This window comes from Anabrus simplex, chromosome 5, assembly GCF_040414725.1.
Source record: "Anabrus simplex isolate iqAnaSimp1 chromosome 5, ASM4041472v1, whole genome shotgun sequence".
NCBI lineage: Eukaryota > Metazoa > Arthropoda > Insecta > Orthoptera > Tettigoniidae > Anabrus > Anabrus simplex.
Genome location: NC_090269.1, coordinates 263,048,013 through 263,068,364, shown reverse-complemented (window position 1 = coordinate 263,068,364; position 20,352 = coordinate 263,048,013). Strand labels below are relative to the sequence as shown.

At 35.9% G+C, this 20,352-nt stretch overlaps 1 protein-coding gene across 1 annotated transcript in view; it reads right to left on the bottom strand.

Annotated features, from left to right (window-relative positions):
* Afg3l2 (AFG3 like matrix AAA peptidase subunit 2) overlaps positions 1-20,352 on the bottom strand; it is a 268,652-nt gene that overhangs the window by 117,494 nt on the left and 130,806 nt on the right. The window contains exons 9-10 of the mRNA XM_067147372.2: positions 6,386-6,539; positions 5,126-5,353 (exon numbers count right to left, since the gene is read on the bottom strand). Coding sequence (XP_067003473.2) covers positions 5,126-5,353; positions 6,386-6,539 — 382 coding nt within the window. The remainder of the gene's footprint in view (positions 1-5,125; positions 5,354-6,385; positions 6,540-20,352) is intronic.

Genomic DNA, 20,352 nt, shown 5'->3' with positions numbered 1-20,352 from the left:
GCACGCTTTCTAGTATGACGTGTTTTCTGCAAAGCCAATAGAACCATTTCAGTAAGAAGTGCCTGTTTGTGCGGGTCACGAGTGAATGTTTTGAGTTTTACAGTAAAACCTCGTTAATTCGAAGTCATTGGGACTCAAAAATTGGACTTCGGATTATGTGATTTCGAATTAACCGTTAATTCACAATTCAGAAGTACCAGCCCTTGCCGCATTACGAAATATTCTAAGGCCCGTTACTGCATGCAGTTAACCTTGATTCACAGTTTATACCTTTCAAATGCCATGAAAAAAGAACTATTTCCAAAATGTATCCAAAAAGGTGCATTTACAGCATTCAAATAATGCACTTGGATATCTCACTGGCAAATATAACCTCACACAACAAAAGAAAGAAAAAAAAAAAGAAAAAAAAAGCACGATTCAAAGACGAGGAGAAATCTATGCTGGCTCCTATGTGCAAGTGCTTTATTCATTGGAGTACAATACTGCATGCATTTTAAATGCCTTGTATTTACACAGAAAGTACCCGATGTTGTTAAAATCAAATTTTCCTATGACTCTATCCTTGTACGATTTCCCGCCATGGCACTTCTCTCGTACTTCAGAAATGTAAACACTTGCCGCGTCACAAAGTATTCTAAGACCCATTAATACATTCCAATACATGCAATAACCTCGATTCACAGTTTAAAACTTTTAAATGCCATGGAAAACACTATTTCCAAAATGTATCCAATAAGGTGCATTTACAATGTTCAAATAATGCACTTGGATAAATCACTGACAAACATAACCTCACGCAACGAAAGAAAAAAAATCACAATTCAAAAACGAGGATAAATAATGCTGCTTCCCCTGTGCAAATGCACTATTTTTTGGATATCTGTACTGTTTGCATTTTTAGACGCTTTGTACTGGCATGGAAAGTGCCCGTCACCCTTAAAACTTTGTAGCTTATCAAACTTTTCTATGACGAGGGGATAAAGTTTCTCGCTTCCATGTGCACTGCAATTGCAACGACCCCCATCCCCCACCCTTGTACGATTTACCGGCTGGCACTTTCTCCTTTAAAACCATAAGACCGTTTGGGCTCGCATTAAAATCAAGCAATGCAGTTTCATCGGCAATGACAACGTTGTTCGGTGCCTACGAATTTATTATATGAGCCACGCTTTTTCGTCAACTGTCAGCTCCGCCAGCGTTCGCGGATTCTGTTTTTGCGCACCCTGCCTGTTGCGTGATATTACGGTGTTCCTTAAAAGATTGAATACAAAAGAATTCCGATTTCATTCAACTTAGCAATCATGAAGAGCACTGTAGACCCACCGAAGTGAGTGTAAATGTGGAAAGCTACCCCGCAACGTTCCGGAACACGTGTTCTATTATGATGCGGATAAATTTTGAGTTGAAATTACTCTGTAACATACTATTGTTTTAAAATGTAAAGGCAGTTTCGAATTAAAAGTCTGAATTTCGGTAATGGGGCCGAAATTGTAATTCGAATTACGAATTATCCGTATTTCGAATTAAACAATTTAAATAACATGCAAAACTGTATCTCACATTTCCGCGAACGAGAGCTTCTTCGAATTAGGCGGGAGTTTCAATTAACCGATTTCAAATTATCGAGGTTCTACTGTATTTGTAAATATCATAATCAACGAATTTAGGGAATTATTTGCGTGTGTACGATGGATCCAGGAATAGAAAAAAGACAAGTATTGTAACGACAAGCGAGGGAAATAGTATTTAGAGCGTATTTGTATTTTGTAAGCATGTAACAGCAGGCATTCAGAGGCGTTCACGCCTCAAAAGAAGACAGCACTTGCGTGTGGTATCAGCCAGCGAACAGTACAGAGGATAAAACAAGCTACGGAAATAAAAATAATGCAGTGTTCTGGTCGCCAGGGAAAAACCCTTAAGAGGAAGAAGCCGGTGACAGACCTCGATGATTTCAATAAAAATGTTCTGCATACAACAATATTTGATACTAGCTGATGTACCCGTGCTTCGCTACGGGATTCTCAGAAAGACTGCCTTTGTGGATTTCCTACCTGAAGTCGTCAGAAGGAATGTAGTGATTAAAAGCAATGTTATATAAAATACTCGATCAAATTAATAAACCACACATTTTCTCACTTTTAATGAACAGTACTACGGTGCCAATCTAACAATCCAAAGTTCCAGTGCTGCAATGACTAGACCGCAGACAGCCGTGAACACTTCTCTGCAATTATTCCGTTAAATATGCACACTCTTCATTCCAATCAGTGCCTCAGAGTAGGAATTGAATAGCTCGAATGCTATGATGAACCAGTTTCGTTACGTATCAGTAGTATCAGAAGTTTATCTAACTACCCAGCTACTTCCCACAGATTTTCAGGTAGGCTGTTATACTCGGTACGACCGGGTGAGTTGGCTGTGCAGTTAGGGGCGCATAGCTGTGAGCTTGGATCCGGGAGGTAGTGGGTTCGAACTCCACTGTTGACAGCCCTGAAGATAGTTTTCCGTTGTCTCCAATTTTCACACCAGGAAAATGCTGGGGCTGTAATTTAATTAACATAGGGCCTGCTTCCTTCCCACTCCTAGCCCTTTCATATCCCATCGTCGCAATGAGTCCTACTATCTGTGTCGGCGCGACATAGAGCAAATGGCAACAGAGACACAAAGCAAATCACAACAAACAATGGTCAATGTAATGTTATTGTTGATCAATGATATGAGCTTTCTATATTGTAATCCTTCACATTCACTTTTCTTTCGACTCTGTAATATAAGGCCCGGGCGAGTTGGCCGTGCGTGTAGAGGCGCGCGGCTGTGAGCTTGCATCCGGGAGATAGTAGGTTCGAATCCCACTATCGGCAGCCCTGAAAATGTTTTTCCGTGGTTTCCCATTTTCACACCAGGCAAATGCTGGGGCTGTACCTTAATTAAGGCCACGGCCGCTTCCTTCCAACTCCTAGGCCTCTCCTATCCCATCGTCGCCATAAGACCTATCTGTGTCGGTGCGACGTAAAGCCCATAGCAAAAAAAATATAAGGCCGTCTTATAAAATTAATTATAGCGTAGACAGTAGTTCCTTAATCCCCGACTTTACATACCGATTTTCATTAAATTCTGTTTACCCATTTTCTTGTGACGGTGCTGATATGATCTTAGCAACAAAAATCCACATTCATGAATATCTCCGTTATCATAGCCGATATGGTCAAAATGTATAAGACATAAGTGATCGGAAATTTAATACTATGTAACTTTATTTATATAGTAATTGTCCATAAGACCACTAATAACACAAATATTAGAGAATTAAATTTTGGGCCTTCCTCTAAACTACCATTTCGCTCAGTGTGAATAAAGTTATTTATGGCTTAGATTGTAGCGACTTATTCCCCGACTTTGCGTACCGATTTCATTTACGATGGGACAACTAATAACAAATATTTGAGAATTAAATTTTAGGCCTTCCCCTAAACTACCATTTTTCTTAACGTGAATAAGATTATTTATGGCGTAGATTGTAGCGACTTATTCGCCGACTTTGCATACCTATTTTAATTAAGATAGGACCACTAATAACATGAATATACGCAAATAAAATTTTAGGCCTTCCCCTAAACTACCATTTCTTTCAGAGTGAATAAGATTATCTACAGTTTATATTGTAGCAACTTATTTTAGAACTTTACATACCGGTTTTCATTAAAATGGGACCACTAATAATATAAATATTTGAGAATTAAATTTTAGGCCTTCCCCTAAACTACCATTTCTCCCAGCGTGAAAAAGATTATTTATGGCCTAGATTGTAGCGACTTAGACAGAGAGAAATTACGGAAAATTAAAAAAATGCATTTCCTTGTTACTATGGACATGACTGATACAGAAATACCATTATTTTCAAATTTTGAGCAATGTACAGACAAAACTCTTAATTTATATATATAGATGTATAAAAACAGCGAATATCCTATGGCATTGAAACTGGCCCGTCCATTTACCTTCCTTAATATCTCAAAAATATCCCACAAAACTTTCTCAGGGTTTGGTGTTAAAAATTAATTTAGACTTTCAGGAAACATTTAAGCCCACAAAAAATATAGGTCATTGCTTTGGAATTAAAGATATAACTAAATGAAAAAATGTAGGCCTACTTGCTCATTTTCGTGGAAAATATATTTCATAGCAGTGATAATGTATTTTTATCATCTCAGGCAAAGAAGCTATATCCGTAAATTTACATGTTCATATTTGTGTAAAGACCATGTGGACCTCACGGAGTGATATTAATCGTTTCTTTACGGCTACGTTCTTCCTTCAATGGAAGGAATTTTAATTCCTTTTTTTTTTAATGAGCCTTCCTAAAATTAAGGTGCGGGGATTATACGGCGGCAGGGATTATTTGCGAAAATACGGTATTTCCTTTATCAGTATATTAGAATACATATTTGTAACATCAAATTAATGCATCATTTGATGTGGTTGCAATTCCAGTTTCATATAAGTTTGGAAAAACTGTATGGAATTGCTGATTGATTTACTGTTAGAAAATACATATTTCTTTAAAAAAACTGAACAAATTTTGTATATACTTTGGACTATTTTGTAAATTAATAATAGGTCTAATTGGGATGTCGTTCTAATGAATTTTGGGTAAGGCCCTTGCTAGAGGGAAAATGGGATTCATATTTATAAGTTTACAGATGTATTGCTCACTCAAGATAAAGTATTCTTAAGGATTTGTTTTAACTTATTTTGAATGTTAATGGTTGGATCTTTTTTGAGTTCTTTAAAAGTGACATCTAAAACACATTTAAATAGATTATCATACATTTTAATTTTTATTGAAGACATATATGTTATTATTTTTTGATATGTTTACCTTTTAACTTTCGTACATTGTGAGGGTGCTGTCCCTAAGAGAGAACAAACATGTTCCTCTAATTTTATTTTAAAGAACAAACACTTAGGTATTCTAAAGGTGGAACTTTCTCTTGACAGTGAATCAAAACCGTTCAAAGTTGACAATACGGGCAAAAAAGTATTTACATTATATTTAAGGTGGAAGTCTCTTCATTTTAAATCAGTATTCTTCTAAGCTTAAACAAAATGAAAGTACAATCACCTGTAAAACCAGGAGTTAAGGCAGCCATCTTCCTTGCAAGATCAGTTTTATCCAAGTTTGTTTTCAGAGGTTGGAGATGGACTTTAAATATTGATGCTCTCCCCTTGATGTCGGGAGCAGGTACGTATATTTGACGATCAAACCTGCCAGGTCGAAGCAATGCTTTATCCAGAATATCCACACGGTTCGTGGCCGCCAAAACAACAACATTTGTTGTAGTGTTAAAGCCTGAAAATTAAGAAAAATTGTTTAGATAGCTGAAGATGCCACAGATATTGGCCATGAAATCTATTCCAGTTCCACTCGCATTGCCACCAAGGAGTCCAGAACCTCTGAAGCAGTCATAATATGGAATAGTCTTGAAAAGACTAGCAAAAGTGACGGGTGTCAAGCAATTTGCTCTTATACTAAAATGAAAATCTATAGGAAGCAGAGTTATGCTGGAAAAGCTAAATTTTCATTAAAGAGCTAAATATATCATGAAATGCAGGGGTCAGTCAAAAAGCATGTTCCCCTAATGTTTTGAAGGTGAACGGGTAAAGATAGGTCAGTATAAAGAACAACGCTTTATTTATGCACCCAATTCTGTATTTTTCGACATAGTAACTAAAGACTCTGTCATAGTATATACCTTTTCCTTGAAGATAGGAAGTGGCATTCTGAACTCATCTAACTGATTATATGTATGTCTTCCCATTCCATTTCATCAATAGCATTAATGAATGTGTCTGCTGTTAATGAATGGCAACTCTGCTCTTCATCATTCACACTTGCTTGAGCCAATTCACTAGATCACTTCTGAACTTGTTGGACAGATATCACTTTATCCCTGAATAAAGACAGAATCCTCCTGGGAATGTCAATAGGTTCCCTGGTTTTGCCAGCAGAAAGTGGATCACTATCCAGACCTCCTCCCGAACCCACTCATCCAGTAACTTCACCACACTGAAACTGCTGCTCTGCCAAGGTTCTAATTTACCAACTTGTGCACCTGTGTGCAATCTATCAGTGTGACTCCAAAATATCAGCAATAGAATAGGGAAACTTACTTTTTTGACTTATGTATAAACCAATAATACAGCAAAATCCTGTCACAGTGAATACTAGACAACACGCTTTCTTTCATCACCAACCATCTAATGAAGCTACATCAGAGACCAGTAAAACACAACTACAGTTCAAACATTTCTACACAAAATGAGCAGTAAACTAAATCATTAGTGTGTGTGTTAATAATCTCTCACGACTAAATGTACTTACCATCCATTTCTACTAACAACTGATTCAGTGTATTTTCTTGCTCTGAATGGCCACCAAAACTTCGGCCCCCTCGCTTTCTCCCAACTGCATCAATTTCATCAATGAACAGAATACAAGGTGCATGCTTCCGAGCCATTGCAAACATATCACGCACCTGAAAGTAACAAAAAAGATATTCTGATTTGTTATACTCTGCAATGTTATTTCTAATAATAGGTTATGTGCTGTAAATTATACATGATGATTAAGGAGTGGATTTTTATGTCATATTTTTCACCTCATCATTATTATTTCATCTTTTAAAGTGATATAAACATTTCTTAGCACTCTGATGAAAATCAAGCAATTTGACTGTGTATATAAATGTATATTTTGGCATTTTAATGCTATACAGCACATTTACCACAAAATTGCAATATACAGTAATATCATATTTGGGGGACTTTCCCTTTAAAAACTGATTTTATAGTTACTAGAATGAGCTGCGTTAAAGTGAAATGTAACTTTTCAGGATACAGTGTTTCTCATTAAGACATTTTCCCACTTAGCATGGTGTAAATTCGAAGGCCTGATTCCCATCACATCAAACGTATATAGAAATACCTCATCTATCAAGCCATGATTTTTCACTATTACCAGTTAGTATTATCAGCCCTGAAATTGTCATCCCTTGTGTATGGAATGTGATTTCCAACACAGATAAGAACTCTCACCATCAGAGGCAGGTCGGCAAACGTTGCCAGTAACAAGAAAAGGCCTTGAATTCCTGAACTTCACATGGTAAATTGTACCTTCGGGGACCCTGGTTGTGCTTGCATTTCACATTCCACTCAGAAGTTAGAAATTTACTGTATGTTGAGTTGGTGAAGTGCAGTGAATATTGGTCAAGTGATAGCCTTCTTATGAATTAAGAACATAATCATGAGAAGTTCAGTAGCATTGTTTGTCTTGTCATAGACCAATTACGGCTAAGAAAAAAGTGTGAAATCACTTACTAATGAAAACAAAATTAAAATCCTTCCAGAGTGGATAGGCATCCAAATCTTAAGCATGCAAAGTTGGCCCAAATGTTAAAACTCAGACTCATCAGTCCAAACCAATGCTGGGCATTGCCGAAATGTTGACATGTTTAAGAGAGCAATTTATAAACTTCCTGTTTGTTCTGTATTGACTTATTAAAATTCACATTTTTAAACATTTCCTTTCATTAGAAAGTAGTTTTTGTTCCACCTGTTCAACACAATATGATATAAAACAGTACATTTTTGGTCTAATAAAAAGCTTCATCAGCTACAAAACACTGTACACAGATGTATGACAATGTGCATCAACAACCTTGGAAAACCTCACAAAAAGCGGAACAGTCATATAAAAACACAATTCTACTGAAACTGTCAAAATTAAAAACCTTATCAGTGACCCAATTGGCATCTTCCTTGGGTCTATTTAAAAAAATTCTTGTCAATGAACATAGAATATATAAAGTAAGTTCCACTTGAACAGCAATAAAATGATGTGAAAATGTTTTTGTTATTGATGTGAACTTTTAGACTAGTTGATAACGTTGAATCACTGTAGTTGGTTGTGTGTTTAAATTATTCTTGAAGAAGTGCATAGAATATGTAAAAGCAAAATCCACTTAAATTACAGTAAAATGACAAAAATACTGTACTGATAGTGAAACTCTAAAACAAGTTGAAAGGCTCTTAAAATAGTTTGAATTTTATACCAACACGCAACAGAAGAGAATGCAGTGAAAACTGTAACTTTGCCTGCAGCCCTTTATGCTTGCAAAACCTTGTTCCAAATTAAAAATGAAAGAAGAATTGATCAGCTCCTCAAAGCTAAAAAAAGAAAGACCGAAACTTGCAAAAATAAAAAGTACCAGGTTGAAGGAGTCTGGAGAAGCCTCCCCAGTGAAACTATCCATCGAGAGATGGACCCAGTTAACAGTACGATGAAGAAGAATCTCTTATTTCTCTCAAATCTTCCGATTACCAGAAAAACAGGATTTTACAGTGTAACGGACTCGTCACTTCACCGGCATGTACTGCAACAAAATTCGCCATGCACATCTAATATGGACTCACTTTTATTTAATAACACACCATAATTCATTAGCAACTGGGACTCAAATACTTCAGTAATATATTTATTTGGAGAACACATAATTTGCATGGACTTCAGTTCTGTCCATCTTCACTATCTGCTATCAACTGAATACCTCTTGCCTGCTGACGTCATACGATTTGTTTGGTTTATTGTGCATGGTCCCGTAACATCTGGAATCTTCCAGACGTATTTCTCCTCAATTATTTCCCCTCTACTCTAGCATATAAATACCACGCCTTTCTCCGGATTAATTGAGATGGACTTTAGCCTGTGTGGAGAGTGGAACACTAAATGTCGTCTCTGTAATTTGCGGACCTGGTGCACACGAGTGCTTTTTCTGTGCCAGTACTACAAACATCAAGATGAGGTATGACAAACAAATCTTTCATTTTCTGTAAATATTAGCAGCTTCAAAGGAACAATTTTCCTCTGATATTTTAATAGGGAGCATAGCATTTCCAAACCAAGATTCCATCTACTTTCAAAATAATTAATGTCTCCATTCATGAACTCAGTTGCAATTCTCGTTCGAGCTGTGCATGTTTGGTATCTGGTGCACCGCGAGTCCTACACACGCTTATACGTGAACAGTGCCTCGCATTCATGTTTACAGTTGTTCATGTCTTAATGTGACTGTCTTGGAACAGCTTTATCGGATAATTGTGATTTCAGCCTGCTTGATAATCTTACTTAGTGTGAAATCACGCTGTGACTGACTGGTAACTGATGCAGTTCTAGTTTATATTTGGACTTTGGTGTTGTTTAATATTTTTTTTTCTTGATTCATATTTCTTGTTACTCTTGACCTTTCAATAGGTAGACGTATTTTTCTTTGTTCCTGCTCTTTCCTTTTCATTCCTGCTTCACTCTTCCTCATTTGGTTTCTTTCCTTCTTTTTTGCAGCTTTTATTTAGTACAAAGTTCCAAATCTTATGGTTTATGGTTGGAAAAGCACCATAGATGTATGTTTCTTGCTCTTTGTAAATATATTTGTAATAAGTTTGCTCTATTTCAATATATGTCTTCAAAATTTATTATGCTTTCCTCTTATTTTCTGTTCTTGCCCCATCATGTTCCTAACTTCTCACACTCCCTGTTTTTTTCTAATGCTCATATGCACACTTTCCACTGCGCTATTTTGTTAGTTCGACATGAATGCAATTAATCTTGGTACTAAGAAATTACCATTATTACCACGGCCTCTATTTATTCGTCTGGCATAAATGGGTGCTGTGAATTCCATAACATTCTCATCCGGAAACTTCTCAGTGTTCTGAATATATATCGGGATCTTGCCTAAGTATAATTTATTATTATTATTATTATTATTATTATTATTATTATTATTATTATTATTATTATTATTATTATTAGTATTATTATTATTATAATCATCATTTGGACGTATGTATACCCCACCGGTTACAACAGCAAATTGTGATGAGAAATCTGGGAAAGAAGACAGGGGGGCACTGGATCAAAGAAATTCAAGAGGATCTCAAAACGGACTTGAAATTACAGATGCAGAAAACAAAAATAAAATTGCTACCCTTCTTAAGAATCACACATTTTAACTGAAATGATGCACAGAAGGCCTGTAGAGATTTCAGACGAATTAAGAACACTGCGATCAGAACGAATGAAGAAGTACTGGGCAGATAAGAAGAATCAAACAGTACAACCTTCAAAGAAAAAGTGTACATGGAAGACTCAAATGGTCCAATGAGGCCAATAAATTTAATAATAATAATAATAATAATAATAATAATAATAATAATAATAATAATAATAATAATAATAATAATAATAATAATAATAATAATAATAATAATAATAATAATAATAACAACAACAACAAAACAACAATCTAATATCCAAAAACTCCCTGTAGATTCTTAAGATGATCTTAAGTACAAAATAAAGAAAAGACTCCCTCAGTTAGTCAGCTTAAAACCAATATTCCGTTTGACAAGGTTAAATGTAACAAGGATTTTAGGAATAAAATAAAAGACAATGACGTTATTGTGACTAAGGCAGATAACGGTAATTGTACGGTCATATTGGATAGAAAAGATAATAATGAAAAAACAGAAAAGTTTTTCTCTGACAAGTCGTTTTCCAGAGTCAATACGATAAATAATAAATAAAATAAATAGCTAGGATACCAGAAAGTTTAACATCTTTATTGAAAAATTCTACGTTCATCATCAATGATGACGAAATTCAGAAGATGATAAATATGAAGTCCAGGTTACCTACGGCAAGATCATTGCATAAAATCCATAAAGTGGGAGTACCTGTTAGACCTATCATTAACTGCAAGAACAGTCCAACATATAAAATCTCTAAATTTATACACAGATTTCTTTCGGACAAGTGTAAGTTTCACAATAAGTCAATAATAAGAAATTTGGTAGATTTTTGTAAAAGTTTAGAAGGTTTCAAGCTTCAGCCCCATCATTACTTATGTTCATTTGACATAACTAATATGTATGCAAATATCAAGATCAATAAAACAATAGATATTATTAGAACAAATTTAATCTGTCAAAGTTGTCTAGGAAAGTTAGAGATTGATCAATTCATGAAAATTCTAGAGTTTGTCACAAAGAACAACTACTGTACATACAACAACATCATTTATAGTCAAGAGGGATTAAAAATGGGAGCTCCTGCCTCGCGTATATTAGCCAATGTTTTATTTAGACTCTCTTGAACACTGCAAAATAATAGGACATATTCCAGGTTTGTATTTTTGGACACGATTTGTAGACGATACCTTTGTAATAATACATAAGCGTTATAACAATAGTAACAATATCTTACAGTTTTTAAATTCATTAGATGAAAGAATAAAATTCACACTTGAAAACGAGAAGCACAATGCTTTGAATTTCTTGGATGAAACAGTTAACACATTGCGGACCGGTCCCGAGAAAACTCGTGTTTGCCTAGCCGAGCGTTGCGGACCGGTCCCGAGTTATCTCGTGTTAGCAGCAGACCCAGCAGACTGAACTTTAGTGCTATCTTTTGAGATATACGGGAACTATTTGGAGGTCAAGGGTGATAGAACTCTGTTACGTATGGTTCTACACAATCGATAGTCGCATTTGTTTTCGAGTATTCTTCATATCGTAGATTTTCTTTGCATTTCTTGACAACATATTTACAAAGTTCGAAGAGCCATGCAAGATGGCAGCGCCTAGCGATCACACGTGTTTACACAAAGATGAAATTATTCGCGAATTATGTGCTGATACAGGCTCCGAATATTAAGTGATGCTGAGTATTTAGAGTTCGACGATGAAATATCTTCTAACGGAAATGTTTCAAGTGATGATGAGGCAAGGTGTGGAACTCACGTAGCGCAGAACGAGTCGTAAGTTATATTTGTGTTACGGGTGTAAATATTCTAAATATTGTAAATAATGCAGTGTTTTATGACGACTGGGTTATGGACAACAGTGAACCTAGGTTAGAGGATTTTGAAAGTGCTCCTGGTATAAAGGTATAGCCTAATGAATCTGGAAACATAGGACAAGTGGCAGGACTTATGTTTGGTGAGGAATTTTTTCAGTATGAAGCTGAAAAGACAAACTTACACTATGAGCAGAAATCACATCCTCATAACTTATCCCCTAAAACACTAAAGTGGACTAATGTCACTAGCAGGGAAATTAAAATATTAATCCTCTGTGTATATTGATACGTCAGGTGAAGAAATCATGTCTGAAAGATTACTGGCCAACCGATCCCCTAATAAAAAGACCAATATTTCCGAAAACTATGAGCCGAAATAGATTTCAAGAAATACCCTGCATTTCAACCAATTATTCAGGAAGGCCAATAGAAAAATACACAATAGTCCTTCAAAAGCTATTGAAGTTCTGACAGTTTATTTGTATGCATGCACTCCAGCTTAGATTTAAAAGTAATAAACTTCATTGTTAGGTTCCGTATTGAGTTGAGACTATGCTTAAAGTAAATACAAAATTTTAATATTCCACCTACTCAATACTAAAAAATCATGTGATGTTTTTACAAAAACATTACAATGACATTAAAAGGTACTAGTTTCGGTTCACTGTGGACCATCATCAGCCTAGCCAAATTACAACAGTAAAAGACATAGTGATAAAAATAGTATGGAGAAATGAGAGGATCTAAAAGGATGGGATGGTGGTGGAATGACAGATAAAAGTGAAAAAACCGTATTTGCGAATAATGATAAAAGTAACAGTGCCTCGCTTGTTCTCCATTCGATTACCCGCGTTAATACTATCTTCTTTCCCAAGGTTCATTGGGGTCCCGATTGATCTGAGACTTCTGTTCAACACAGAAAGCCTTTAATTCCACCATAGAACAGGTTCAAATTTGTCAATTTTAATCTGGTGCTAGTCTCATTGGACAATTCTTCCCTCTACGCAAAAGTGGAACTTACATCTACAACTTTCTAGAAGCATATACGTAGTTATATATGTCAATCGTGCAACAGAGGAGCAACTACCAACCTGACTATCTCATCAAGAGTTTTTACTGTGACTTCACAAGATTTTACTTGTCATTGTGAACACTTCTGTTACTTTTATCATTATTCGCAAATACGGTTTTTTCACTTTTATCTGTCATTCCACCACCATCCCATCCTTTTAGATCCTCTCATTTCTCCATACTATTTTTATCACTATGTCTTTTACTGTTGTAATTTGGCTAGGCTGATGATGGTCCACAGTGGACCGAAACTAGTACCTTTTAATGTCATTGTAATGTTTTTGTAAAAACATCACATGATTTTTTAGTATTGAGTAGGTGGAATATTAAAATTTTGTATTTACTTTAAGCTCCAGCTTAGAGGTAGTTAGAACGTGGCCGGGAACAGGGCTGTGCATGGGGCGAACGGCACCCGGTCCGCAATGTGTTAAGAACCTGGCAAGTTCTCTTATAAAGTATACAGAAAGGTTATGTTTACTCCAGTGACCATTAAAAAGGATTCTTTACATCCTGGGAGACATAAGAGGGCTGCCTATTTCAGTATGGTTTATCGCGCCTTCAATTTACCTTTAACTCATTCAGAAAGAGAAAAAGAATTACGATACATACAGAAGATAGCTATTATGAATGGGTTCAGTGTTAATAACATCAAAAAAATTATAAGTAAAGTAAAAAGAAAGAACAACATAAGATTAACACCAGAGAATCCCAAGAGTTCAAAATACATGGAATTTTACTTTTACTAACCCGGGGATTTTTCAAATCACAAAATTATTTAAGAAACACGACTGTCAAGTCTCATTTTTGACTAAGAACAATAATGGTCATATATTTTATACCCATAATAGTGTTAATCACAATAAAGAGGATATCTTAGATTCAGGAATTTACAAACTTAAGTGCGATCAATGCTTTGTCACGTACGTGGGGCAAACAGGTAGGAGTTTTCAAACTAGATATCTCAAACACGTCAATGCCAACAGACACAAGAAGTATTCTGCAATGAGTGTCCATATGAGGGATACTGGTCACCAATACACTGACATAAATAAAGACTTGACCTTTTAAAAAATGTGAGCAAAGGGAACCTGATGAGCAATTACGAAAATATTTAAATAGTTTTGGACCAGAGTATTAACGCAAACAAAATTTTAAATGACGTACAAGAGAACAAAAATCTGTTATATGAACAGATACCATCGCTTCTATCATCACAAAAAATTACTAATTTGAAGTCACCTCCTTTAATTCAAACTTCCCACACTCCTGCTCTTACTATAGGCCGAGCTATTTCCCCTTCCCCCACTAATAGCACTGTTCCCCCCCACTATCACCGCTAGCCAAGTTCTGCTGGGCGAAAGAAAACAAAACTATAACATGCGCAGTAGCGTGCTGAGAAGCAAGTCAGAGCAAGGCTCAGTCGTAAATTAGCTATAGGGAGTTTCATCCAATTTGATGGTAAGCTTTTATGTTATGCATTTGTGACGGAATCTCTTTTCTTAGATATCCGAGGGTTTGAAACCCGTTAATTTTTATCTCTCTTCCTTTCCAGACCTTGTCTTTTTTTTAAAAATAATATTCTTAAGAATTAAGCCACGAACATGGTGGTCATGCAGCGCTGATCTTTGCCATACGACAGGTGATCTCATAAGGCTTCAGATTTCTTCTACCACAACAGCACAATTCAAAAGTATTCCTTACAAATTAAAGTTTTAAAATGTTCTGATGTGGATTTGTACCAATCCTATTTCCGAGGCCAGAATTTCGATCTCCCCAGTCAACACACTGAAACTACCCGATTCCAACAATGCTTGCAACATTTTCAAGTAGGGTCGTTCATATATTGCAGAAAGATTGTTTGCAAGAAGTGTTAAACTACCTCATTAAATACGTTTATATTTGTTCTCCAGTGTTTTCACAGCAGTTCATAGAGGAAATTCTGTTTTAAATACAGAAAGCAACAATGGACACTGTATTCCGTACGATACGTTATGGCAGGCATGTCGCATTTCAAGTTATATTTCGATTTTAACATTGAAGACGACAAAAGTTTTTGCAAGAAGTGAGGTCATTTTGTGTAAATAATGTACATATATTTATATTATATATCTTTTGAGTTTCTCAATATATCTTAAAAAGGCATTGGGTTCTTCTATTTGTTTCAATTTCTGAACAATGAATTTTGTAATCTACCCCGTGATTCCATGGCTGATGAAGTCTCAAACAGAGACGAAACATGTCCCTAATATTTAATATGTTTTTTAATTAAATAGTTTTCTACTTCTAAAGTGATGTGTACTGATTGGGTAGACCAAAACAAACATTGTTTCTTAATTCTTAACAATAATTATTTGAACTGGATACTTTCTAGAAAGCGACCTGTGATGTGAATCATGAACTATGTATCTAAAGATGTTGGACCTTTGGTCTTTAGATGTCACTACTTCCTCTTATGCACCCCTCCTATCACCAGTGGGAGGACGGACAATTAAATTTTAAGGGAATATTCACTTTGCTATTTTGGGAAACGTATGTTTGTAAACTGCTTTCTTTTATGTGCTGAGGTCATCAGCATTTTGAAGACTTCCTTTTTCTGTAAGTTATAAACCAATCAGAAATGTTTGTCTATACTTTTCTAGCCAATTAAAATTGTGGGTGTGTACAGGCATTCTGCCTAGATCAAGAGAGTTCGAGAACCCTCCCCCGTGTTGCTATATAAGCTGGGCACTTTCGGACCATTGGATCATCTTCATCGCCCCAGTCTTAGAGTGCATCCGGTGTAAGTGGTAATTGAGTGGAGCAATTATCCTCTTTGAAATAATGTACCTTTAGAGCTACCATGCTCATTCATTTGTAACCTATTGTATCGAGAATCTTCTCCATTGTATCTGACTGTTGATTCTAAGTCACTGTTGTGATCAGAGCGGACGAGCTCATCATTATTCCATTTAACTGTTATTGTTGTTGTTCATTCAGATTATTTATCAAAGTTTAAAGGTTCTCCTTAAACGAATGAAATAAAATTTCAAAATTTAGCATTTCAAATTATGCTCTAATCTTTTCTCTGTCCACCCATTCACGCCCGCACATTCTTACACCTCTGAATTCCACGAAATCCCCGGAATAATAATAATAATAATAATAATAATAATAATAATAATAATAATAATAATAATAATAATAATTTTACCAGAGGTACACCTCCGTGCATTTGATCTGAGCGCCTTTCAGAAGGTCATCTGTGATGTAAACCCTGAACTGTGTATTGGAAGAAGTTTTGAACTTTTGAACTTCAATCTCAGATGTCTCTACTGTCGACTTATGCACCCCTCTGGTGGGAGGACGTACAATTAATTTCCAATGGAAATTTGCATTTTTGTTAACCTGAAGTGTTGTGATAGTACATATATCACACCCCCGAATTATATGTTGAAGTTAGAGATATTATTGTCAGTATTCGATTTATTATTATTATTATTATTATTATTATTATTATTATTATTATTCAGTATTTCATTTGTATATTTTGCCATTTATATTTGTAAGCTGGAAGATATCCACACATGTAGGTATGAGTATAGTAATAGCCACGTAACGAAATACCCCAGAAAGTAAATATCGCCGCCCGATGCTCTTCTTTTCTCTATTTTGTAATGGCTGATCACTGCTGCCAACCTGCCTGGTTACATATTAAAATCACCAGACATAACCAAACAAACTAACCTCAATGTAAACACCGATAATAAATGTTTCCCTACCCTAGTAAATGATAAAAGTTAAGATGAAATAAATCAAGATATTCATAATTAAGTCGGTTTCCACGCTCAATGAGAAATTTAGGAAATAAACACCCTTTCTCACTCAAATTAATGTTACATATATCTGTCTTTATTTTGATATGCAGTAGGCGTACTATAACCATATTCTTGAAAATAGGGGCGTGTTAAACGATGCAATTTGTTTAATAAGTCTTTGCAGTGTGATTTTCGAAAGTCCAATGACTTCCCTTTCTTTTGCGCGAACATTTCCTTCTCTCTTCAATACCGGTAACCCGTAGCCTAAGGAGAGAGATTGGGCATATTTTCAGCCTGCAGGCTGGTTATATCTTCACGGTTATCAGGAAACATATAGGAATACTAATGTGCCAAGCTACGTGAACGGAAATTAGGTCAGCTTCAAGCTCACTGCAGAATTGAATATTAGTTCTACTATCTACTTCTATCGTTTTCACATACACCGAGGTGCCAGTATTTCGTCCCGCAAGAGTTCTTTATGTACCAGTAGATCTAGACATGAGGCTGGAGTATTTGAGCACTTTCAAATACCGCCGAACTCGAATCCGCCAACATGAGCTAGTCATACATTCTCTCCTTCACTCGCTTAAAATAATGTTAAACATTTCCTGCCTTTATTCTGATTCTGATGTATGCATTACTATAACTGCATTCTTAAAGAAAGGGGGGAGGGAATATAGATTGAATAATTCATTGCGGTTTCTGCAAGTTCAAGGACTTACCACATAAGACATATGTCCTTCCTTTTAATAATAATGCTAACAGCTTTACATCCCACTAAGAACTTTTACGGTTTTCGGCATTTGGCATTTTAAACATATTTTCAGCTTACAAGTTGGTGTATCTCAAGCTTACAACATTACCAGATTTTTACATATATATTGGTTTAAATCACATGAAGACAGGTTGTGATGCAAGAATTGGATAGGAAAGAGGGCTAGGATTTAAGATGTAAATAAGCGTACAGACACAGCACTAGCCTGAAATGAAAATGACGGGCAAAAAAAAAACTTCAGACCTGCCAACTGTGGGGTTCGAATACATCACCATCTCCTGAAACCAAGCTAACAGCAATGTGATCAAACTGCACAGCCAGTTCACTCAGTTTCCTATGACGCGTAATAGGCCTACCACATGGGCGACCCACTTACCTGTATATGGATCTTCAATTCTTCAATTATACATGTATGCAAAAACATTATGCACCTTAGTAAGAGGTACTTCCCTAGTTGGTTCTCTGATTGGTGCACGTATAACAAATATGTTTGGGAAGAAATACTTTTATTTTATATTTATTTATATCATAAAGAAGTCATGTTGTCATAGCAAAACGAATACGCAACGAAGAAATGAATCCGAAGAGATAAGCATTATTTACTGCATTAAATATTAGTTTATTTACATGTTAAGCGATATGTAGTAGTAATAACAATAACAACAACAAACGTGTGCAATAAGGAAAAAGGAAATAAATACAAGTAAATATAAATATAATTTACAACATTTAGAGCCATTCCATGGTCACTGAATTACAAAGCAGGGGTATGAATAAACAAACATAATAAACATGAATACTAATATTTAAAAAGCAAAAAGCAAAGTCATCTCCGTACAAACCATGAAAGCCATTGGAAAGGGGGAAGGTGAAGGCTTCCACTATCCATGACGTTGGCACTTGGTGGGGTGGGGTGGAGTGGTTAGCTCAACGCATGACCGCCTTTGCCCCCAATAGTTAACTGGTACTCATTTATCATACGCAAAACATTCCTTCCAAATTACGTTAAACCTCTGTCACTCATTATTATTATTATTATTATTAATAAATTGCAAATGGGAAATACCCCGGTGGCAACGGTCACTTACAGTAATGTGATAATAAAGTTAACATAATTACCCAACTACAACAAAGAAACAAACAAACAAACAAACAACAAGAGTACAAGAAGCAGATATATGGAAGGAAAATATAACAAGAATTACTGCTAGTTTAATATTCTAAATCGAGCAACATCATATACAAATTCACACACAACTTAAGTATTTACAGTGCTTAACAATTTGGCTTACAATATTATAGGTTGACCTTACTACTAGCTTAACATTATAAGTGATAATAAAGTGAAGTTAAACCGTAATTACCCTACAACAACAACAACAACAACATTACAACAAGCAAGAAATACTACTAATTAAACTTTCTAAATCCAGTGTCATTATATACATATTCACACACAACTTAAGTATTTCCAGTACTTAACACTACAAATTACAATACTATAGATTGAACTTACTACTAGCTTAACACTACAAGTGATAATAAAGTTAAATCATACTACCCAACAACTACAACAACTCAAGTACAAAAAGGAATTCCATGGAAAAAAATATTACAAGAAATACTACTAGTCATTCTAAATCCAGCATCATGTACAGTTTCATACACAATTTAATTATTTCCAATACATCCGTATGCTGGTTTCTGGCCCTAATTTTATGCTTATGATAATTTCTCGATAAGTATGAGGGAGGTTAGATAGATAGATAGATAGATAGATAAAGAATGGGTGAACCCTGCCTTCGCAGGGCTCCACACGTAGGTCTGTGAAGACCCTTTGTGTCCCTTAAACGGGTTTGCCTAGTCCAGACCTAGTGCTCCTATAAAGGATACCAGTGCCCGGATGTTGGCATTCCTGATGTCTTCCAGGCTCACGAAATGTGAGCCAAGGTATCGATGTCTAGTGCTTGCAAGAGCCTCACACTGACATAACACATGCGCGGAGGTCTCCTCCTCCCTACCGCATCTTCTACACATCGGATCCTGACTAATTTTCATGATGTGTAGGTGTCTCTGTAAGGTATTGTGGCCTGTCAACAGTCCAACTACCATTCGCATTCTGGTCCTATTCAAATTTATCAGGACCTTTTTATAACTTTGGCTAGGCCCTTTGATAAGTTCACGTGCCTGCCTTGCTATAGTTAACCTCTTCCAAATGTCTTAAGTGAGACTGGTTTGTCCACTGGGATATTACCAGTTTCACGCTTCGGAGTGACACTCCCAGGAAGGGCTCTGGTCCTATAAAAGGACCTTTTGAGCCTTGTTTCGCTAGTTTGTCAGCTTCTTCATTTCCACTGATACCTGTGTGCCCAGGGACCCGTAACAGGGTAACTGAGCTAAATTCACACAGCTGATCTAACATCCTTTGGCATTCCCATACCATTTTTGATGTTGTTTTAACTGCACATAGTGCTTTTAACGCTTCCTGGCTATCGCTGCAAATAGTGATACAATGAGGGAGGTTATAACCTATTCCTAATACAACTCCAAGCAGCCCTTCCCGTATAGCTCTTATAAAGACCACACAGGCGAGCTCTAGTTCTTCTAGATTCAAGACTTTCCCAATTAATGGTATTCCTTCTATTCCCAGTTACGAAACGCATCGCTCTTCTTTGAACTTTCTGTAGGGAATTTATTAAACCAACATGCAGATCCATATTCGAGAATGGGTCTTACAACGTATTTATAAGGTTTATTTAAACCTACTAGGGTGGTGAGCACATAAATAAGAATTC